Below are 25350 nucleotides of genomic sequence, written 5' to 3'. Positions count from 1 at the left end.
TTTCTGATGAATGTAATTTAAGCTTTGTCAATCTTTCTTCAGAGAATACTTATGTAGCATAGGGCAAATAAAAATGAAAACCCACTATCGACCATTTGCATGAAAACAGTCCCCTGCCAGGCGTGGTGACTTCAATGCGATTTCAGTAGTAATCCAATATTGCTGCATAACCGCATAAATATATATGCGCGTGCATAAATATATATGCACATCTCACATTCGCTCAAAACATGCCTCCCCACACCTTGCTGTAGAATATAACAAATCAAAACACTCATTCAGTGTATATATGTATGGACTACATTGAGTGAAAGCAAGCAACTCATGTTTTGACATAAGGTCTTCTGCAGTTACCTTCTTTTCTGACATCATCATCCCTAATGCGGTGCGAAGCGCCAACGTGCTAAATGCGGATCCTAGGAGGTTCACACATTAGTGCAAACTCTTAAATCAGGCTTAATACCTCAACTGTACTCTGTGCTTCATCAGAGTCGATATTCAGCTACATTGGCTCGTATTTTCGCGCATTGCTCATATTTTCTGTTATTCATTTCATAAACCCTATCAAACCATTCTAACCTAACTTATTATATAACAAACAAATACATTCTACAGACCAGTTGTTGTTTAGCGACGTCCCAAAAAGCGACCTCAGTATAGGGATAGGGTATTGCTGGCCATTGGCATACAAGTGTCAAGGTATCACAGATTTCTCTCCAGAGTACCTATTGCACCTCTGATTTTCAGCGAGAGTATTCTGTACATCCTGCCATGTTTTCTGGTCTCGTGTGATGTTATTTAAGAACATAAGAACAAAGGTAACTGCAGAAGGCCTATTGGCCCATACTAGGCAGCTCCCGAGTTGTACAGAATTGGGACCAGCCTCTCTAATATCTTCCATGTGCAAATTATTATGTATCTCATCAGCCTGCACATTAGAGAATACAGATTTAGGCTTTTGAGTCAGTCCCAGGAATTTAGATGGTTTATTGAGTGGATTCTAGCAGTGAAGGATCTCTTTACTCTCTCTCTCCAGAAAGAGAGTAAAGAAATGATTGGGTGTGGTGGCAGCAATTTCTTCAGCTTTGAAAGGGGCTGTTAGTGTGCAACAGTATCCACTCTAGAAAGCACTGGTATCTTTAATATTATCATCACTGGTATGGCATCTCTTATTTGAAAGGTTCTTGTTATTCAACCTATCATTTTTCTTGCAGTTGTGCCAGCTACTACTGTTTTTTTACAGGTAAGGTCTTCTGCCATTATTACACCCAAATCCTTTACCTTGCTTTTATGTTCTATGGTATGATTTGACTGCATTTTGTATGTAGTTTCCGTTTTTATATTTTATTTTTTCCATAGCACAGGTGCTGGAAATTTTCTTCAGTAAAAATAAATTATTTTCTGCAGCACATTGAAAGACCTGATTTACATCAGTTTGGAGGTTTGCCGTGTCCTCTATGTTGTCTACTCGTAAAAATCCTAATGTCATCTGCACATGATATGATACTATAGTTTGTGTCCTTGTCTATGTCCGATATAAGAATGAAAAAAAATAAAAAAATAAGTACTGGAGCATGTAAAGTACAATACATGCTTAATAAAGGCTTAATTTTATGCAGACATCTACAATAATATAGGTTTGTGTTAAATGCAAAAGGAAAGTAATTTTACATGCATCAAATACTGTAAAGTTGTGAACATTAAGGTACAGTAATAGTAGTACACTATATTACAGCAACCTTAAACATTTCAAAGTGAGAAGTAGAGTATTAAGGTCATATCCGATGGAGATTAGATGTAATGTGATCAGATGACTACAACTGTAAAAAAAAATAAAAAAAAAATGAAAGTTTGAACTGATGAATGAACATGAGTTTGCTTTGGATAAGGGCTTAAGTGTCAGAATATCGATAACAATTATTAACAAACAGTCTTTAATTATTGACTAGGGTCAAGTAGTCTAAAAACATACAGCAAACTGTCTTACTCCAAAATTAATAATAATTTTCAAAAGTATATGCACAAAAATACTATAACATGGTATCACAACTAGGAATACAATTTTTTTTTTAATATTTTACTATTATCTGTCATTGTATTTAGCTCATGGGTCTTAAATACATATTAAAATCATTTACTCCAAGTCGGATTGGCAACAGTTGTTCTCACACGAGTAACAGTAATTTTTTCTTCAAAACATTCTGATGATCCATAGAAGGCCAACAATTCTTCAATGGCACGATCTTCCAACTGTAAATGATAAAAATTATTCAGTTAAGCCATAATTGTGTTAGTATCCTACAAGTCAACATAAAAAAAACAGCTTGACTACAAAACCAATTATTTTTCATAATAGAAAGGTTTGTGAAGGTTGTCATATCTCACAAAATGAAAAGTGGTATGAAAAGTACAGGGAGTTCAATATTTACAAGGTGCTGTAATGAGTACAGTACATGGAATATAATGAATACAAGGAATAATAGTACAAATGGCATGGTTGGGTGTGGTGGCGGCATGGTTGGGTGTGGTGGCAGCATGGTTGGATGTGGTGGCAGCATAGTTGGGTGTGGTGACAGCATGGTTGGGTTGTGATTTACCGCTTGCCTATCATTGATTCTGGAGTGCGAGTCTTGGTCTTCATTCCCCCCCACCTAGCTTAATAATATTTAGTACTCTCTCTAAATATCTTGATTTTCGAGTCCAGTGTTGTATTTTGTCTTGAAATTGTAAATGAAGATGGCTTTCACTTGTTGACCATCAGTACATAGTATAAGTACTTCCATAAATTTCTTACTGCCTGTAATTTGTTTCCAGCTTTAACAGATGTATTCCTGTTCTAATTTCTCTAAATTAAAAGATGCTAATGTTTACTTTCCATAGGATTTCATGTGGTGATCAAACTCTCTTCTGCTTCTACTTTCCTCTAGCATTGTAAAACAGTGTTGTTAAAGGTCAATCACCAACCAGTGAGTTTAAAACGATTTTAAAACCTACCACTAGTGTGCTATATGACTTAATAACAATAGGGATCTTTCTTGCATCACTAAATATAAGCCTTACAAGTTTCTAGTCAGTATATAAAGGTGTTCCCCAAATATCACACAAACACCAAAAATTTAAGGCAAAATTAATTCTGCAAAAAAGTATAAGGTACTCCTTTGAGAAATACCTAATAATTCAGGCCATTCTCTAGATTTGACAATTTTAAAAATGCAACTGTTCTGAATAATAAAAAATATACAAACCCAAGCAACCCACTTAATATATTAAGACTGTGTTCAGAAAATGCCACTATAATGGTGCTTTAATTTGTACTAATTGGTTGGTCTATTCTGTTAAAACTGCAACCTCTTAGGTGAGAGGACAGGTTGAATAATTATGCTTAACATTAACCAGTGAGCAAACTGTATACGATAATTAAAATTATAAATTAGCACAGTAATATATCAACATATTGAACGCTATCTTCCATACACTCTCATACCTGTATCATTGCCAAGGGTTTGGAGCGTTCTTTAATTAAATTATCCGAGTGGGTTTCTTCCTCAAGCAGAATGTGAGAAAAATCTGGAACCGCAGGTAGTTGAGAAGGTGATTGTGCAATACTTTTATCTAAGTGGCTGTGACCAGGAGAAGGAAGGTTGCTGCCCACTGGAGAAACTGGTGGTGAAGATGCCACCATGGACCACATTCCACTACCTTCACTTTCTGTGTTCATCTGACCAACTTGTGAAATATCATCATGGCCCCAACTGAAACTGCAATATTATATACTATATATATCCATTAAACATAAACATTGTTATTATCTTTGTCATTTTCTTAAAACATAGGCTACAATTGAGATATTATAACATTGATGTGCAAGTAGATGGAAGAGCATACTTGTATGCAACACCTCGGTACGTCAGGTAAGTCTTAACACTAAACATGTTGTACAACAATTATAGACAAAGCTATATCACTCAAGTATAATTAATATTAAGGTAATGTTTAATAAAGTGAGCAAAATTTTGAATGAATTTTAAGTTGATCAGAAAGAAAGCACATTTAAGTTATATTTCTGGTGACCACTTTTATTTGCAGGAATTACAATGATACACATGCCTACATTATATATGCACTGTAATAATTACATAATGTTGACAAAAGTAACAGCAATGTGATACTCTTATTTAACCCTTACATGGCTCCAATTACTTGAGGGGTTAAGATGAATAGATGCTATGAGAGAGCAGTGGACATTACTCAGATTGACTACAAAATATCAATTAGGTACTTATTTGCTTCTCTTATACTGGCTAGTTAAATATTTTATCACATTTAGGAAATTGTTCCACAATTTAGGACCCTTCATTTGCATAGTGCTTTTAGTTTGGTTGAGTTAGTGAGGAGGTCCTACCAGAAAAGGTGGATGAGGAACTCAATCGAGAGCATATCTCAATCCGCAAACGACGAGTCTTAATAATGTGGCTGAAGTGTTGATTCAAAATCCACACATCTGAAATGAAGAAATGATGACATTTCAGTCTGTCCTGAACCATTACACATCTTGATAATGGTCCAGGACAGACCAAAACGCCATCATTTTTTTCATTTTAAGATGTGTGGGTTTTGAATCACCGTATCTCATTCTACCAAGATGTAAATGTTCACTGGGGCACAAAAACTTAAATTTCAAATGATTCTGGACAACTTTAAAATCAACAAGAATCATTCTAAAACTGCTAAAGATCCATCACCCAACTACAATGAACACAACCAAACAGCATCACTACTGTGCTAAATTAGTTTCCAAAAATGCCCCACCACCCAAAAGAAAATGTACCATAGTGTTTGTGTACAAGTGCAATAAGTTGAAAGCAAATCCTTAAGACATTATTATGATACTGTTAAAATAAAAAATATAAGTTCATACTGTATTCCTTGACATAGATACTTTATTTATTAATTTGGTACAAAAGTATTACTTACCTTTTTCTGACTGGAGTACCCGACATATGTAGGGTTTTGCTGCTTCGAATTACTACTGGAGCACTGACTTTTTTTACCCTTGCCTCCTCAGCCTTCATAATGTCTGCCAGTGTCTGGGAACTAGTTGGAGAAGTAGCTGTAGCAATGAAATCTTTGGTGGAGCCTGAAAACAGAAGAACATTAAATGTAATTAACCGTCACTGTTTGGGAGGTATGCTCAGTAGCTTCTCTCAGCTTATAGCTTCCAAGGCCTCTATGGATATGCCAGGTTTCAGTGACTATCTTTACTAACTGAGAGCAGGCATCAACTTGCCTCCTCTATAGATGTGGTGGATCGGAGATCAACTCACTACAAAAATAAACTACATGAAAAATTAAAGGAAGTAAAATGCACTTACCACCCATCAAGAAATACTTGAAGACCACCAAACTACAACATAAAATTATATACAGTAATAAGCAAAGAACTCACCAACTGACACATCCCACTCAGGGCTCTGGTGAGGTGAACACACCACTCTCAAACTTTATGCTCATCAATATACACCCCATAATACTTATTCCTATTGTCTAACTGAGCAGCAATACTAGATATTTACATGCCGTCAAAACTGTACTTTTTCATACAGATACTCTTCTCTTCAAAACATCCTTAACACTATTCTTTTATCTCGCCTTCAATTATTTTCAACTTTACACGGATATATTAAATAATTTTTAAATCAGTTTACTAAGGTAATGGCTTGAACTTATTAAACTGTGATACCAGTCAAATCCTCATAGGATCATATCAATCTAGCATTTTCAGTGTTCACAAGTTTAAATTATGAGAAAACTAAGATGATAATAACTTTGTAATGATCACTGACCCCAAGCTGGTGCAGACTTTTTTGGTGTAGAGTTTGGTATTTGCATCTTTGATACCACAGGTAAAGCTGCTTCTGCTGCCGAAGCTGCCGAAGCTGCTGCTTCTGCTGCCAGTTTCTTGCGCTGCTTCTGAGACATCTTGCCAGTCTTGCTATATAAATTGTTTATACAGTATTATTACCTTATACAGCACTAGAATCCCAGAACTGTAATCTATCTGAAGTAGATCCTGTGTGTGGAAATTCAGTTATATTATGTCTTTCAGCACCTAAAACAAACAATTCAGTATTCAGCAACAGATCTACTGTCCAACATCTAAGCTTTACACAACAAATATTAGGTTTCTGCCACAAATGAAATTCAATGTCAAATGCTCCACTCTTTAAACCTCAACATGTTTTAACAGATTATTAGTAATTTTATCATTATACAATTTATCTAGTCTGTCTCTGGCTGTTTATCTGGCTATGGTCTCAGCAAATACAGCACATCAACTACAATAATATAATTAACAAAAGAGAATTGAAACATGGGTTTTACATATCTTTCTTATAATGAGGCATCTCTAGGACTCCTTTATTAACAAAAAACTGTACTGTATTTATAAAATCCACACGGAGTTATGGGGATACACATCCCTTTGCATGCAGCTGCCATAATGTGCATAACCTTTGAATACAACTACATATAATTTAAAACAAAGTAACTGGTTAGAAGATATGGATTCGGATATTTTCTTCAGAAGATCAGATGTAACACAAACAAGGAACAACGGTTTCAAGCTCAACAAGCCACAATATAGGACCGAGAACAGGAGATGCTTGTTCACCCATAGGGTTATTAACCCATGAAACCACCTATCCACCAAAGCCGTAACTGTCAAAACAGTGCTGAGTTTCAAGATATGCTTGGAAAAGATTATCAAGGCAAAAGGGGGTCCTTCAACAAGCTGCCGGCTTCCTGTCCTCTTTGAGGCCATTAGGGTTAATGGCCCTCAAGTAAATTGGGTAAATCAGGGAGTACAGTACCTGTCTTAGACATACTAAACTTAACAATGCTATGTGCATGTAACAATGCACATGCTATAAGAATGACACCAAACACACACATGAAGCAGAAAATTTAACAAAAACAAAGCAATGGCTCTGATGGAACTAAATGTTCCATGCATAGCCAATACCACTTATCTGGCTTTCAATAGGTAAGGTGAGTCTAAGGTCTTGTGCACCTCCCAAAGGCATAGCTACACTAGTGTTTGTTTAGTTTGGGAAGCTACTGATAATGAAGCCCCAGGCCAGAAATATAAATTAAAATATGGCCCATTTTATTTGTTAACTTTACCTGTTTTTAGGCAGCTGCCCAGTCTTCTGCACGGCAACCATGGAGTTCTGCAAGCTTGGGAATTTGGGTAATGAAGCCCCTCCAGGTGCTCCTGAGACACTGAAATTTTAAGAAATTAGCACATTATTATTATGAAGGAATTAACTACTTTTTACTTATTCCTTCCCTCTGACCTATCTCAGATTCTTATCCTCATATCCCTTCCCTATGCTACATAGTCATATGGGCTAACACTTACTCCTGATAATTACCTTACCTTACTCTTTCTCAAAAGCTTAGATAGTATTTGTATAGTAATACCCCCTATATTATATACTATACTATATACTATATATAAGATACTATACCCCCAGCTTGATGACCTATGGGATATGTTCAGGAACAGAGATTACCCAGAGACAATAATACATGCGGCCCAGGAGAAACTCTGAGAAAACACAAGGGCGGAGCTACTCAGACCTAGAACACAACAAGTGGAGGACAAGAGAGCGATCCTCCCAACCCTTTTCTTCCCCAGCCGAGCAGTACAGCTTAAGATAAAACTCCAGGAAGTATGGACATGGATGAGGGAAACGTACAGTGAACATCCATCCTGGGTAAAATTCCCACAAAACCCTCCCATAATCGCCTGGAGGCGAGGTAAGTCCATAAAGGACCACCTTGTTAGAGCAGGTGTGCAGGTAAATCATCTCAACTGGGTGAAAGGACCAGCCCCAGGTTACAGGCCAAAGCAACGAAACCTAAAAGACACTAACCTAACCTGCTACAGGTTTGGAGTATGACCTGGGTTGAGGCAGAGTATGCAGAGTGGTTAGGAGGGGCCTACAAGTACAAGGCAGATGCTTTAATAGCTGAGGTGGCTGGCCAGAACCCTCAGGTCACAAGAGCTGCCATTTTTGGGGGGAGCAAGTGGTGCTAACTAGTGGTGAGCATCATGGTTGCAAATGTTGTGCAATCAGTGCTTGTTTTGGTGCACTATCTTTCTGGGGTCTTCCTCTACTGATATGGCCTGATTCTTGCTCTGGTCTCCAGACAACTCTCGTAATTCATTAGAAGGCAGCATAAGACCCAAGGTTTGGAGGATTCTAGATGGGTAACTTGGGGAACCACCCCTGGAAGCCTTCCCCCAAAGAATGTATACATATGTACCTGCTGGGTGTGACTGTCTTATCAAGCTCAGCTTGGGATGATTTTTGTGGAGATGGAGTTCCTGTTGGCCTATGGTCAATTTCAATATTTTCTGGAAGTGGTGATTCTCTCGGTGACTTCACTAACATGACAGAATGACCAACTACACTCTTCTTCTTACAAACTTTCTGCCATGAATTACTGTCTGTAAACAAGGAGATTAAAAACAGAATAACCAAATATACAAGTAAATCAAACATTTATACATAACCAAATGCATATTAACAAATAAAACAAAATCTGAATATTAAATTATTAAAACAAAATTAACACAATACCACACTAACCTTGAGAAACCTGAGAAACAGCCTCAATTTCTGTAGGATGTATCATTGAAGGCAGTTTTGAATAATTATTTTTTGCATCTGGCTTACCATCTGGAGATTCAGAAGGAACTCGCTCTTCTAGGTCACTAAAATCTAATGTTTCCAGATCTTCCTCTATATCTCTGGTAGTATCACAGTCGGAGGAACTAACAGAAGAAGCCGAAGTTTTCCGAGAACGTGTATCACCTTGACTGTTGCGGTACTGGCGCTTTTTTTTACGTGCTGAACCTGAGCCTCCGCCAGCTGATAACAGTTTATCACCTGTGAATTTGTGAAAAATTCAGTGAATGCACTTGTATATTGCATCTTAAAACAGGAGTGAGAGCGGAGATTACCACATATAAATGCCAATACGAAATTATTTGATGAAAAATAATGAATTTATAATCTTTATTAATAGCCCTCATACAAGAGGGTATTTCATAAGTTTGGAACTAGAGCATTATACCAAAAATCTTGAAGCACAGAAGACCTAAAATCATCCGACAAAATGACAAAACTGGCTTCTCTGGAGGATGGAGGAAGTTCCTGGAAATTATTCTGGGGTGGATCAAGTTTTCTACAATATCTCCTTTGTGCCAGAATGACCCAGAGAGAACATTAACAAATATCCTTGCTGCATAATGGTGACCAGCCCTGACTGCATATTTCAGTCAGGGGGAAACAGGACCTAGCCTAAGTGAGTAACTGATAATGCAGCCCAGAAAGAAGAGCAGAATATAGAATATTTAAGTTATATTTAATACAAAAACAGCACTCGTCCATTTATTTCATAATGAATGCTATACAGCATTATAGACAGACAAGCACCACCACACCAGCAATTATCTCAAAACGCAAAATAGATATTCCACAGCTAGAAAAATTTATACACTTACATTTAACAGAAGTGTCTTCATCCCATTCTTCATCAGATTCTGGTAATATAAATGGCCTCTCCTCGAGGATTTGCTCCAATTCGTCTGCATAAGGAGGGTAATTGTGAGGAGTCATCATCCGACAGGACATGCGAGGGATAAATCTTCTGTAATAGCCACTCAGTTCTACGAGCACATCACTATTACTGATAGAGAGCAAAGATCTGGGGAAAGAAAAAATATAATTACCAGCCATGATGCATAATAACTCTCCTAGATTATGATGATTATTCTATATTAACTTTTTCCCACACTCAATGAGGTAAAAGTTGCAACAACAAAGCCAAATTACAGAAGATGAGTTCCCAGGTAGAGCAAGACATTAGAAATGTAAAAACTGTTATTCCTTCCCTATTTGCATGCATTAAGTCTCGCACTTTAGTTATACAATAACACACATTCATTTTCCCCATAACTATATTAAGATACAGTACCTGAATACAGTATATCTAAGCATAGGCATACTACTGTAACTAAGGAAACAATGATTCACTACCCATTAAACTCAGGAAACAAAGCTGCCAAAAAACATTAGAAAGTTCACTTTTGCAGAGTGCTAGGTGATAGGAACAAGTTAAGTAAACAGGTTGGTGGAGGTCAAAACTATCAGTAGTTTCAAAGTGTCTGTAGTGCTTGTGTTAATATCAGTTAAAATGCTCAAGTTAAAGTTATCGTTTAAGAAGAAGCTGTCCAGATCTTCAACTTTTATATTTCTATTAAGGTGTTAAACATACCTCAAACAGTTCTTTCGGTATTTCACTAATTTCTTTGTCATTCTATGTATGAACCTTATATTGTAAGTGTAGGTGGGGATACAGTAACAATTTAGATTTTGTGAAAAAGAATTTTGAATTTCTTCCGATCTCATGCATGGCTTCATAAAAATTTCTTCAGCCTGGTATGATCGCTTTAGTTTCTGCTCTATTTCTTCAATCTGCCTGTTTATATTGTTTCCTTTGATATTTTGTGCCTGCTTGAGCATTTTTTTTTTTTTTTTAGTCATCTGTGTTCACTTTCTAAGATGATGATCTTTATCTTTTGCAAAGGAACATATTAAAAGCAGGTTTTGTATGCTTTGAAGTCAATTGTTCTATTCCTCCGTGGGGTCTTGATACTTAGGTCATTTCCCCCTTGGATGCTTGCTAGTTTTGTTTATTTATTCCCAATTAATCCTTTGATTACTGAAATTGTATTTAATGCACAGCTCTTCCTGTCTATCATTCTTCTTTTTGACATATTACTTGTATTACTGGTACCTGTAATTTGGACATCTACGAGTTTGAAGTATTTGAGATAGTATGTCCCTGGTTATTTCTTGTTTAGATGTGCCTATGCTTTCTTGTGGCTTTTCTGTGTTTTGTTGATCTTCAATTCCTTTCACCTCCCTTGCCTCAAGTGCGAGACAGATTTTGTTCTTGGCTTCTAGTAAGCTATGGAAATGTCTCAGAGGCCTGGTGTGTACTGCTAAAGTTTAGTGGCACCAAGTTGAGGTCGAGAGACCTACCGAGTGGTTTCCTCCCAAAAAGCAAAAATCTATACACAAGGATTTTCAACAAGCCTAAAATATTTAAAATGTTATTGAATACTTTAAAACACCGGTGCATGGTATGTACAGGTATGTCCCTTTATTAACACTTTCGCATTCCGATGATGCTAAAACACATCATCCATAATCCAATCTCAAACATTCCAATGAAGCTAAAACACATCATTTTATTGCTATTCATGAACATTCATATATTCATCACTGTCATGCATAAGCAATTACAATTGCTCTTTTATTTTTGCATCTATTCTCTAGAGAATTCATTTGTGAACATTTTGACACCAAATGTATAGTAACTACCCATCAAATAACTCAAAAAATATAAATTGACTATAAACATTTTATGCATTGCTGAGCGGACCAAGGAAGCCAAGTTTGTGCACCAAGGTGTCTCGGTGCACAAACTTCAAAAAAGAGCACACGCTCTTGGTACCATGTCTAATTCCAAACACAATTTTATCTTCCACTTTACCATGTTTCCCAATACTGTAATATTCAATACAATTCATATTATATAAAGAAAAGATCTTGATGTTTTTATTGACAATACTTAGGACCTATGAAATGTATTTACAAATATGTAATCCCATGGTATTACATATTGGCAATACCCAATTATATACACTAAAAAAATTAATGTGTAAAAATAAACTTACCCATTTTCTAATACTGCAGTGAGATTTAGACTGATAAACTGCATTGCAGTTTCTTTTAACTGAACTGCATTATAGTTTGATGCAAATTCCAATAGCTCTGCTGCATTCTTCAATGTAAGCAAGCCACTTAAGACATCTTCACATATTTCCCGTAACCTAGTAATAAAAAACTGATCTGCAACGGCTAGCACATTGCAGACAAATTCTGGATCTCGACAATGACGTAGCTTGGGAGATTCATCTTCGTATAGGTAGTCCAGAATAATGACAAGTACGCTGGTTGGTAAAGGCATGTTCAGTGATTTGGATGCAGTAGCCTGAAACAGAATCAGTATTCATTAAGGGAAACCTAAACAAGAGGTATGTGGTAATCCCCTCTCATATTCTATCCAGACTTCCCCTGAGAACACCAACAGTTAATAGTGGGCCTCTCTTTTTTTTCCATTTAAGAGGCATTACTTCATCGTGAAACTGTTTTCCTCATAAGTAGGAATGTTTTAGTTTTATGTTTTGTTATGAACTATGTTTCCTATGTTTTCCTATGTCCCCTATGTTTTAGTGAACTTCACATATGAGAGCTTTCACTTTCTTTACACCTCTCTCAAGTTTTACTGAAATGATGTAGTCAGTTTTCCTGTGTTGGGTTGGTAGTGCGTTCAGCTTGGGTTTCTCGTCTTGAATCATCCCTTCTACTTGAAGTGCAGAGGAAAATGAGTCTTGGCTTAGGTTTCTAGGTGCACAAAAGCCTCCCATATTCCTTCTGTCATGGGGTTAGTTATTTTTTATTTTCAGCCAGAACCTGAATAGTCCTTGACTTGCATTGTCTATGAGTGACAGGATTAGGTTAGGGGTCTGCTGAGCATACAAGTCTTGTGACCTAATGCCAGCTTCAATACTCGCTTTGAGTTGAGTAGTCCTAGAACTCTACTAGGCCCTTGCCCAGTATATTTTCCAGTGTTATTGGTATGGAAATTCCACTAGAGACGGAATCAGATTCTGCTTGGTGCCGTTTCATGGGATGCCGTGTGGTGCTTATTAACAGTTTCCCCCTGATGCTACCTTTAAAGCTCCTGCTGAGTGCAGGGTGGTGCTGCAGTCACAGTCCTTGACTAAAGTGGAATTTGGGAGCCTCCCTGTCTTCTTTGGTGAGAATTTACAGCTCCTGGTCAACAGATCTTGAGTATCTGTACAACAAATCAGGAAGGAAGCTGCTTGCTCTTCACTGCCAGATGCAGCAACTTCCCCAAAAGTAACTGAATAATTCATTTTCCCAACCACTTTATTTAGCTGTGGCGCCAAAATATTTTCTTCAATAACCAAACATGTGTTGCTGTCTCTGATATTATAGAAACCATAGGTTCTTGTTACGTCTCCCATTAAGCTATCCTTGATAGTTCAGAACCTTGCCTGAAACTGGCTGCTTTCCCACCACCATTGTGGGGTCTTGCTTTTTTCCACTCCAGGAAAATTTGAGGTGGTTTCTTTTGAAGGGTCCCAGATACTGGAATGCAGCTTGGCCAGAAGTGTTGACACTGGAGGATGAGGCCAGTTTTTGCCTCTCATCCTTCTTGGGTACATAAGTAGTTAGGAACATGTCAAAGAAAAACAAATTTGAGATAAGTCAAGAACCTGGTTTAAAATAAAAAATGGATCAATAAATATAAAATCGTATATTAAAGCAATCTGCACCTGTGTATCTTAGGTGCTTTGTTACCTCCATTACCTGCTTCCATTATGAGTACAACCATATGTAAAATAAAGACTTGACAAAAAATTTGAAATACTAAATAGAATAAATTCTACAGGCTAGCTTAAGTAACATATAAGAGAAGCAGCCATGACTAGCTTGCATTGAAAGAAGACTTGTATGGACAGTTTATACCGTCTCAAAGATTATAGCTTAAGATGAACAGAGAAAATAAATTAGAAAAGATTGGCTGAAGTAAGGAAAAATATAAGGAATGAAGTAGCAGTAGTTGCCAATAGGAAATGTGAAAGTAGACCAGCAGATGGTACTGCAGTGTCAGAACAGACAGAAAAGAACAGCTAATGGAATGTGATCATTATTGTTTCTACAATAATAATGCTTCCATTGGTGCCTAAACTAAATCAATCAGCTAAAGCAGGCGATAAGTCACAATAACGTGGCTGAAGTATGTTGACCAGACCACACACTAGAAAGTGAAGGGACGACAACGTTTCGGTCCGTCCTGGACCATAACTTGAGAATGGTCCAGGACGGACTGAAACGTCGTCGTCCCTTCACTTTCTAGTGTGTGGTCTGGTCAACAAGCTACTGAAGTATATTTAAGTACAATTGCTTAAAAAAGCTAATTGTGTTATGAAAAAATGTTGCTTTACCTCAATCCAGCTAGCCCCAAACATGCAACGAAAATATTCTAATCTTGCAGCAAGGATGCATTTGTGGGCGCCAAGAATGTCTCCAGTTTTGCTGCGGATCATCACATCCCATAGTTCCTGATGTTTCTCCCGACTGTATTTATATTCTTCCCAAGACTTCATATCCCTGTAAAAAAAATTGCAAATAACTATTAAACATTCCTACCTTTTTTAACCCCTCACAACAACTAACAACTCACTGCAACTAATGGCTTCCATACCCTAAATTGCAATTTACACATTTAAAACAAAACTTTGCAAACATTGTGCAACTGATGAAATATGTTCAGCCAGTGTAACAACCAGACCACCAGAGAAAACTCAGCCTGGAACAAGAAACCAAAGACACACGGCTAACAAAGAGTGTAACCTCCTGAATGTACTGATCACAAGTGGTACACAAGTAGCAGTGAACAGCATCCACAGGATAAAGATAGCAATGAACCTCTGACTAGAGAATCCAAGCAACTCCAAAGGACCCCACCAAAAAAGCTAACATCATCTACTTCACCAAAAGAGATGGCAAAGGCAGAAACTATAAAACACAGCCCAAAGAGACAGGAACACTAAAACAATAGAATAAAAAGGGAAGAACGTTATGGAGGGGAGAGAGCCTGCCGGAGAGAACAGAATGATCAAGACAAAGGGAGGCATGGGCAGACGAAGATAAGAGAGCGCTATCTTAAAACCAGCAAGAGGGGCTCTGCCAAGACGAAACAATTAAGGGCAACAGCAATGGGCAGCAAAACCACACCCTAAAAACAGAATACAGAAAAGGACAAAATCACAGAAACAAGTTGAAGATGAGCACAAAAGCAACATAACATGACATAAGGTATCCCACAACACCTCAAAGAACCACTGAGAGGATGGCTGGAGGTGCGATAAAAATAAACCTGCTACAAGGGAAGATCGGCAGAGACAGGTTCAAATCAATGAGAAATCCAAGTCAATGTAATTGGAAGCAGATACAGACTGTTTCAAACTACATAGGGGTATCTATAGGCCATTGATCCTCGTGCTTCTCAGAGGGGGGTCAGGTTCTGGCTCGTGGTCCCCAGTAGGCTAAGAACTCCATCAATTGACTTTTACCACGGTCTAATACATAGACATCAGCCCAGTATAGCTTCAGAGTCAAAGGGCCTCTCCACAGAAATCCACAATAAAGAATAGAAAACAGGAGATATTTTTTCACCTACTAGGTAAAACACATATGTGGAACTGCCTACTCACTGAACCCATAAATATCAAGACAAATATTTAGTTAAAAAATTTCTCTGGAAAAGATTCTCAGATGGAGGGATATTTGACAAGGTGCAGGCTTCCTGCCCCTATGAAGGCCACTAAAGATGGCAAGCTTCAGATAAATTGAAGTAAATTTTATACAAATTAAAAAATAACAAAAAAAACACATACAGGTTAAAATACTCAATGTTTTCAAATAAAAATTATAATACTGTATACCAAATGATTTTTCAGATATTACATTTGTGCAGCAAAAAACATAGCGAAGCCTTCACCTAAGGCTTTTTTTTTTAATGAAAATATTGTATAGAATGAGTTACAGGAAATAAGATAAATTGTCAGGATAAAGAATTAATTCAAATTATAAATACAAAATACATAAGACCAGAGTATCCAACAGATAATTATGTGAATGTAAAAAAAAACTTCTCAAGAAAAACTTACTTTTGACATCCACCCGACTCTGCTTCAATATATCCATCCAATATTCTTATCTTATCAAGTTCTCTTTCTAATGATGTAACTTCCAGTTTCTTTGCAACTGCAAGTGCAGCTCGCACTGGTTGGGTGCCTGCTGTCTTCACCCTTGACAACTTGCCTCCTTTTTTCTTCTTTTGTTTGTTGGTAGATTGTAAATGCTCCACTTCTTTAATCACTGAATGATTTGGCTTTTGTTGCAAATTTTCACTAAGCACCCAATCATTCATACTTGGATTGTTTCCAGTTACATTATCCAGAAGCTGGCCATGTGAAGTACAGTCTTGAGAAATGAGTTTGCAAGAACCGGTGTATATATACACAAGAACCTCTTGAAAGATATCTGGTGGAACATCTTGGAGAGTAAAATACTTCTTTTCGGAGTTATGAAGAGTGCCCCACTCCTTCTGGACATCCACATTATCATTCTTTAAGTTCTCTTTAACGCTAAAGAGGCGGTGTCGGAAATAACCACTGTGACAGGCCAAAATATAGGAATGAGCAAAAAATTTTTGAGCCCCACAACAAATTACAACATCATGTATTGTGTCAGATTCATTTTCTTCTTTCAGTAAGGTTTTAAAATCTTCCTTCAAAGTGCTAGTGCTTACCTGAGGTAAATCAAGCAAATAAGAATTTGGCTCATTCTGGAGGGCAGCAAAATTTAGACCTTTTGGATCACACATAACACAAATGGTGCGATGTAATGCAACAATGCGAGTTAAACGTAATACAACACAAGTACTGCGATCAAGAAATTCAATGAGTTGGCTTGATGATCCCCAAGATTTACGAATTAAAGGTTTTTCAGACGTCTTGCGTTCACGAGCAGGCAAAACAATTGCTGAGAAAGCTTCGCCATTATCTGTTACCACTGCAAGACAATGACGACCAAGACAAAAATCAGTTAAGCTGATTTCTCTGTTAATACTGAAAAGGCAGCGAGACAAATGAGATGACTGTTCAGTCCACAGGTACAGATGACCGGTTCCACGTCCAGTTAGAACAGCAATCTTTAGGTCATCACCTCCATGCTCTATAAGTCCATCAGCTCCAACTTTAGAATCTAAATGGCCTCCAACACAGGCTACTTTTACCACTCCATGCATCTTGGAAGCTACTTTGCGAATCTGATACTGATGAAGAACATATACATCTCCATTAGAAGTTGAGAGCACTGTAGCTCCATCACTGACCGCCACACTGGCAAGATTACTATCTTCTCTAACAACAACTGATGTTACATTTCTAGGAGTAACAATAGTGCATTCATTAGCATTCTTGAAGTGACCAAGCTGTCCTGCATTGAGGCCAAATGTATAAAGCACTCGAGAAGTCCACATCACAGAGTGATATTTAGCTGCACCAATACCAACGATTACATCTTTATGAGACTTGTGCCAAGTAAGCATTCTTGGAGTATAAACATTCTCTGGAGGGGGACTGAGACCCAGCTGGTGATACAAGTTAGTACCACAACTCCACACCTAAAATAAGAGAAAACAAACCAATTAATATACATAATACAAAGTGATAAATGTAATGAAATGCACTTTTCTTGGCAGCACTTCGGCATCTCTCCAGTGCTTACTGCACTGGCACCCCAGCACCATCCCACAACACCAGGCTCCAGTGACAATCTCAGCCAACTGAGAGTAAGAGCTAATATTTTAACCCTCAAAGGAGGAGAAGGTAGAGCAAGTGGATCAAAGATCAACCATCTCCTAGTATTGAAATCAACTACCCAAAAAAGGCAAATTTTATTACATTAAACACATAATTCCAAGTGAAAATATTGGGGGAACCAAAATACCCAACTAGCATTTGAAATGGGCAAATAACTCACTCTTCAACTTTCCCTATACCACCAGGCTCCTCACACTATTATAAGACTAAACTTCAACATATGAAAACATGGATGGAGAATAAGTATAATCCTCTGCTCACAGTGAAACACTCCATAGACAGTACCAGAGACCAAACAGGGTTGAAAAGCACCCAGGGACCTTCTTCAGGCTCCCTCCCAGCCCTGGAGGTCACACATGTATACCCCAGAAAAACACATCACCAACCCCTCCAACTCTTGAGTCCCTAAACACTACAGGGAGCCAACTCTGGTGTATCTAAATGAGTACCAAGCACCATACAGCAAATACAAACAAAACAGGCCTACAAAGCAGTTTCTGCCTGATAAGGCTCAGCTAAAATAGATCCAGTGACGATAAATGTTGCAGGCTCCATGGTGAAAGTTATCACCACTTTCTTCCATGGGCTTAGTAACGTAGGCCACGTTACTAAGCCCATGGAAGGAAAGTGAGGGACTCTGGAATTTTTTCAAGATTGGGGATGGTTACTGGAGACCTGAAGAAGCAAATGTGTGCCCCCTTGTATGTATGGGAGTTTTGACTCTGATGACATACTAACACAATCCCATGTCGGCTGGTGTACCAGCACACCCGGTAATATGTCTGCCGGCACAGTGCTGGGGTTAAATGGAAATATCTGTCTGTTCGAGGTTGGAGGCCAGAGAAGTAAGAACAGGGGCGGAAAAGAAGGGATGGGGTGGGAGTAGGGAAATAGAGGGGGAGGTGGGAAGAAGAGAGAAATGGAAGGGAAGAGTTGAAGGGGGAAGGAAGGGGAGAGGGGGATAAAGGGGAGGAAGAAGGATGAGAAGAGGGAGGTGTAGGATAGAAAAGAGGAATGGGAGTGGGGGAAAAGACAGACACCTCCTGGTACCTCTTCCTAGTAATATATACTGTATGTTTGAACAAATTCACATGATGCTCTTTCCTAATCAATACTTACTTGTCCAGAATCAGTTAAAAACAGAGAATGGTCTGGTCCTGCAGCCACCTTGATAACATTAGTGTGTACGAAGGCCTTTATAGGGCGTGGAGTAATAACTGGAGAGTTGGTTTCCAGTCCTAGCCTTCCTCCTTGGCCATGACCACAGGTATACACACGACCACTGCTAGCAAGAAACAGTGTGTGAAACTTGTTCAGCGCCACATCTTTTATCACACGACATTCACGGTGTAATGAGTCTAAACACTCTGGAGTTCCTCTTGCATGTTGGCTAGTCTGCAACAAATCTACTCTTAATATATTTCAAAATAAAAATTTGTACATATATTTCATAGAAACTTTATAAGTGTTAAAGAGGTGATCAAAGAGGTTTAAATACCTCAATGGTCACTGCCATTGAGCAAAGCTAAAATAAATGAACTTACCTGGCCTAAGTTGTAATTTGTGTTGTTGCCCCAAACATAGACATGAGTAGGTAATGAGCTGGTGAAGGAGACAATTGGTGGGCGATCAAAATTCACATGATCCAGTGGTGAAAGAGCATCGTGGTCTACGGCAGAAATGCTTCCTCCAGCCTATGTAAAAATATAACTACTGTATACTGTAATTACAATTTAATGTACTGTACTCACTCTCTCTAAAACACACACACACACAAGTTTAGACAAAAAAAGCTTCCTTGCTTCTATATACAGTACAACCAATGAGATCCCCTCTTGAGTAATGCAACCCCCCATCATGGAACCCTAACCTGAGGGAGCTGGACCTCTACACTAGAGAGGAGGAATATGAGGGACATTACAGTGACATACAGTATTAGATTCTACTGACAAAGTAGAGAAAGAAGCATTCTTTCAACCTCAGAACAGCTTTACATAAATGGAAACAAGAAAAAAGTTACATATATGTAAGTTATTGTTAAACTGACATCTTTGATGTTAAGGTGTCAACAAAAGGAATGGGTTAGATGAAAAGTAATTGAAGTAAACTCAATTTAGTGGGACCATGCTCAAACGAACCCCACTATAATGAAACACTGTATATTTACCACCACTAGGTACCAAAATAAAACATACAAAACTTTTCTATTGTAAAGTGGTGTGAACAGTTTGAATAATTTAAATGAGGGGGTGATAGATGCCAAAACCATCAGAAGCATCAAAATGTCAAATGACAAAACTTATAGGGAAGACAGGACATCATGAGTATGGGTCTCATTCTGTAACTACACTTAGGTAATTACTTTGAAAATAGACAGACACACACAAAGTTTCTATGCTCAAAACAACCAGCTAATAACACTTAAATGATTCAATTAACTGCAACAAGGGTTTACATGGCACAATAATAATAGACCTTCCTTATACCATCATATGTAAGTGTTGAACATTTCAAGCTCATCCATAAGGTTTTTCTCAGGACAATGAAGACAATGTCATGTGCAAATCAATATGGTTGAGTTACTTATAGTGGCATACTTATTCATACGTGTCAATGATGTGCTATCATTAAAAAATGACGATGTTATTACCTTAAAATTCTGACACTACAGGACTAGTACAGGACCTGTATTGCAATAAGCAACAATGTGGATGTGGCTATAGACATGAGGTGGCTAATACACCTAAATATACACTTTTTATATAGCAAGGACAAAAGCATACCTGAATTAAAGCACAAGCAACATGAAGCTGGCCGTAAAAGAGTGCACGATGTAGAGGGGTATAACCACTCTCCCAGTCACGCTGATTGAATGATGCACCTTTGGAGAGTAGCCATTTCACAACCTGAAATTCATGTACAGTACTTTAAGGACCATTCAAAATTAAATACTGGTCCAGTCAAGTCTTAGGGATATGTACCAGGCCTCCGAGACCCACCCATTCCTCTTTATGAGGTGGGGAGAGATTGGGGATTAAAGATAAACTAGAAAGCAAAAAATCTAAAGAACATATGTGCAACAAAACTAGCAACTACAGTACTTAAAAGAAAATTAGGTACATTTAGGTAATAAGGAAAATTATTGTTGCCATAGTGTAAATAACCTATTTGTGATGCACATAACTGCCATCTAGTGGCAACCCTGGTCACCTAGGGGTACATGACAGCACACCCTCTCACTCATGGGTCACCCTTTAACTCATGATGCCCGAGTATACTGAGTGAAGACTTAGAATCTTTGGGATCAGTTTCCCTTTCTTCAGATGTCTTAGGGGTCTCTATCCATCTGATATTAAGGGACTGGCCGGTGTTTTGTGTCAGGCATCTTTTATACCATTTTTGGGCACTTCCTTTCAATTTGAACCTAGTGCCCAGAACCTTCACCAAATTGACTTGGGTGGTCCTGTGCCATCTTTGTGAGATGATATCCGGATTTTCGTATGGTCTACCTTGACAACTGCCTGGTTTGTGCACCCAGTTGACTTGACTTGTGTGCAAACCAAGGAATGGGTTCTTTCCCAGTTCAGTCCGATCTGGGATGACAGGACAGCTTTGCTGGCTTTGCCAAGGTCAGCCCTGTTGTGATTCAGCATTGTTCTTTGTCAGGTGTTGCAGAATGCTCACCTTTCCCATTGGTCTCAAGTATCTATGAGTAGCTTGCACCTCTACAGCCAAGGCTGTATGGTGCAGGATTCACCAGAAATGATCATTTCATTATTGTACATTCAACACTGGATATTATGTCATCAATCGAATGCTATCTATTTTATTAAATAAATTCAATTTAAAAATAAAACTTATTTTAATCTTACACTTTATTCAACAAAAATTAGTTTTTAACTCATTATCTCATACAGCACTTCTTTTTATATTTCAAAACTTTATGAAACATAAGCTAAGAAACTTCTAAGCTAGCTACAAGCTTAGAAAAAAATACAATTACTGTTTACAATAAAAAGCTTCACCACCATTCCACGTATTACTATACAGCATACCTAATCTAAACAAGCTGTACATACAGCAAATTTTCAACCTATGTTAATTTCTACAATAAATTACAACTGGGCAAATAAATGCACAAGAGAAAGATTTATCCCAAGTTTAATGTCTTTTACAAAGCAGTGCATTGTTATTGCAAGAGATTGCAAGGAGAAGCAAGAGAGAGAAAAGCTTGAGCTATAATACACCAACCTTTCTCTTGCCACAAGATGCTGCTGTGTGAAGTGCCGTCTTCCCTGTTTCATCTGTCACACACCAGTAACGCTGACACAAATTCTGAAAAAACCACTACTGCATGTACTAGTTCATGAAAAATGTATAGCAATGAATTCATGTTAAATATAATTTTATTACTGCTCATTACGCAAAAAATAAGACCATGTAAAATTAAATGACCTTAAGTACAGTGATAGAATCGTACTCACTCTCATATATGCAATAGCTTGCGCCTCTGAGCCCCTGATGATTGCTGCGGAAATTTGAGACCCATGCTGCCGGGAACGACACCCAAAGGTGCAGTCTGACTCTAGTACACGACTCATTTTGCCTTTGTGTTCGAATTTAACATATAAAACTAAGCTTGTCAACCACAAAAGCAGCTATCCAGCTGGAGTAGGGCAATCTTCAACTCTTCCATTCATTACATATCTAGCTCAGATGTGGATAATACTGTATGACTATTGTTATGCCATGTCTTGTGATCAATGGCAAAATGTACACAACTGACATATTTAAATTTTCAGACAAAAGTAACTGTCAGGATTAGAGTCAATGAACCGTATTTTTGTCTAATAACTGTATCTAACTAAATTAGCCATGGTTCTCAATTGTCAGTATGTAGCCATCACAATAGTTAAACATTGTTTTCCTTTGTAACAGACACCCACACAACTTTACAATAGTAAAACTTGTGATAAATGTTTTAAGTACAGTTCAAGGAAATTTCACAGCCTTGATTATGAAGGACTCGAAACTCTTAACAGTTATGTTTTATGAATACGAAATACGACTGAAGCACATTCACAAGATTCATTTCACTGAACCTACAATAATATGAACACGAGCTATTTTCTTTCTGTACTCAAAAAGCTATTAGTCTCTAGAAAAAAAAAATATGCTGTCTCTTTTATATACAAGAAGCACTATTTATTGTTACACACTTTCCACACTTATATATTCATGAAATACTGATGCAGTAAGTTAATAACGATTTTGTTTCATCATCATATGAATGAATATTACACACACATTCTGTTTAGCTCTAAGTTATCAACTTTAAGGCCCCATCACTTCCTCTGATACAGTATACAGGTATTGTACCGAGTATGAGCTGCACTTGATACAATTTATTTTCAAGAAATGTTCAGCCACTTCAGTGGCTCGTATATCACATGAAGTAATGGTAGGAGCCCAGGGGAGCCATTACTCAGCTACGGACCCCTCACAGAGGGGCCCTGTGTTCGCTCCCCCGCTCTTAAACAGCCATAATTACTGAAGAGGCCTGTAACAGAAAATATAATTAGCATGGAATTCTAACAAATGTAATTATTTGTTCTATTTATTTATTTATTTATTTATATATATACAAGAAGGTACATTGGGATTGTGAGGATACATAGAATAGTAATTACAATCTTGTAAAGCCACTAGTACGCGCAGCGTTTCAGGCAGAAATAAAAAATAAAGAATCTATAAAAAATCTATTAATATACTGTATACACACTAAAAAACATTTGACTATACCAGTATATTTGTGCTTAACAAGTATTCTAGGCCAAATTATATTTCCACAATTATGAAGAGTGTGATTTAGGAAGACATTCCATTAATAACAACAGTGATAATTACTGCATTTAATAAGCCCAGCTTGGATAGGTTTCGGTGTCGGTACAACGAGACTGCAAGCCCATTAGTTTACCTGCTTCCAAGTGACATAATTTGCCTTATACACTTCAAGATGTAGATTACCTCTACATGCTGCAGTAGTTGAAGTATGCCAATAGAGCTGGCTGTTGCATAAGCAATACTTAGGCTAACATCTTGTGCAATGATCTCATTCTATTAGCACCAACTATGGATGCTATGTTTAAACTTACAGAAATGTATGAAAGATATACTGTAGTTCAGAATACAATTTCTCATTCACTCTTAGTAAATGTGTTGTAGTTGCCTGTAACTGACCCGAATCGTTTTATCCAAATTTTAAATTAAAATACAGTAACTAGGCAAAATAAAGTGTCCATCCACGGCCGCCTGCTGGATGGGGGAGCGGTGTGTAGGAAACATATCAAATGTGACACAGCTCTCTACATGTGTCACTTGCTCTCCATATGTGACACAGCTATTCACACGTGACACAGCTTTCCACGTGACACAGCTCTCCATGTGACACAGCTCTCCACATGTGTCACAGCTCTCCACATGTGTCACTTGCTTAGCTTGGAGACTGTACTGTGGTCAGTCTGAAACCCGTTGTTGATTTAACAATATCATTCATAATAATGAATAATTCATTGTGTTGGGAGACACAGGCAGCCAGTGTGTGTCCATACACATTAGCCTTACATTGAAGGAGTATAATAATGCCCTATGTGCAAAACAGTATCAATGACCTTCACCTTAATGTTATACAGTACTCGAGAGAAGATATACAAGCAACACTTAAAAAGACACATGAACAATTTAATAAGAAAAACACTCGTTGTGGCATAGGTCCAGAATGGTGGTATTTACTAGGAGCCACACCATGTCTCAGCCACACACACCTGCCTTCCCCAGTAGCCACACCATGTCCCAGCCACACACACACCTGAACCCCAACCCCGGTAGCCACACCATGTCCCAGCCACACCGTGTCCCAGCTACACACACCTGCCCTGTTACTTGAAGCTCTCCCCACTAGCCGCCCCGGGAGAGGAATTCATGGTAGAGCTGTGGCCATATGTGTCCATGATGAGATGTGTGTGTGTGTGTGAGAGCAGCGCGTGACAGCCTGTCTGCCTGTCCCTCCTCCTCCCTCACTACCGTCCCCCTCCCTCACCCTTCCTTCCCCCCTCAACCTTCCCCCCTACCCCCCCCCCCCCGTTCACCCACTCATCCCCCCTAAAACCATTTTTTGTATGACTTAAGGTGATATATTACGTAATCCATCTTGTGGGCGGTGGTGGAAAGGGTTACAGAGGCACGGACTCAACACTACAGTTCACTTAGCAAAGCAAGATAGTCTTTTAATGAGCTAGTTATACAATTTAATGTGTAATGTTGCAACAACGAGTTCAAGATTGACCACGGTACAGTCACATGTGGAGAGCTGTGTCACATGTGGAGAGCTGTGTCACGTGTGGAGAGCTGTGTCACATGTGGAGAGCTGTGTCACGTGTGGAGAGCTGTGTCACGTGTGGAGAGCTGTGTCACGTGTGGAAAGCTGTGTCACGTGTGGAGCTGTGTCACATGTGGAGAGCTGTGTCACGTGTGAAGAGCTGTGTCACGTGTGGAGAGCTGTGTCACATGTGGAGAGCTGTGTCACGTGTGGAGAGCTGTGTCACATGTGGAGAGCTGTGTCACGTGTGGAGAGCTGTGTCACATGTGGAGAGCTGTGTCACGTGTGGAGAGCTGTGTCACATGTGGAGAGCTGTCACGTGTGGAGAGCTGTCACGTGTGAAGAGCTG

The 25350-nt window shown here is 38.3% G+C and overlaps 1 protein-coding gene across 2 annotated transcripts; it reads right to left on the bottom strand.

Annotated features, from left to right (window-relative positions):
- Positions 1–1589: 1589 nt before the first annotated feature.
- LOC123760335 (inhibitor of Bruton tyrosine kinase) lies at positions 1590–24715 on the bottom strand. Of its 2 annotated transcripts, XM_045745937.2 has the most exons (17): positions 24554–24715; positions 22108–23183; positions 21875–21958; positions 20407–20529; positions 19168–19317; positions 18743–19018; positions 15905–17424; positions 14177–14342; positions 11816–12132; positions 9575–9777; positions 8658–8957; positions 8332–8515; positions 7183–7281; positions 5844–5992; positions 4975–5137; positions 3485–3758; positions 1590–2250 (listed from the first exon to the last, which is right to left on the bottom strand). In XM_045745937.2, exons 2-17 carry the CDS (start codon positions 22222–22224, stop codon positions 2131–2133), a joined length of 4245 nt encoding a protein of 1414 aa, XP_045601893.2. In that variant the 5' UTR covers positions 22225–23183; positions 24554–24715; the 3' UTR covers positions 1590–2130. The 2 variants fall into 2 exon arrangements, with proteins under 2 accessions (XP_045601893.2, XP_045601894.2); XM_045745938.2 differs by lacking the exons at positions 1590–2250; positions 3485–3758; positions 4975–5137 and having other exon boundaries at positions 5947–6070.
- Positions 24716–25350: the final 635 nt, after the last annotated feature.

This window comes from Procambarus clarkii, chromosome 39, assembly GCF_040958095.1.
Source record: "Procambarus clarkii isolate CNS0578487 chromosome 39, FALCON_Pclarkii_2.0, whole genome shotgun sequence".
NCBI lineage: Eukaryota > Metazoa > Arthropoda > Malacostraca > Decapoda > Cambaridae > Procambarus > Procambarus clarkii.
Note: the sequence above shows the minus strand (reverse complement) of the source record. Positions and strands in the feature narration are given on the sequence as shown.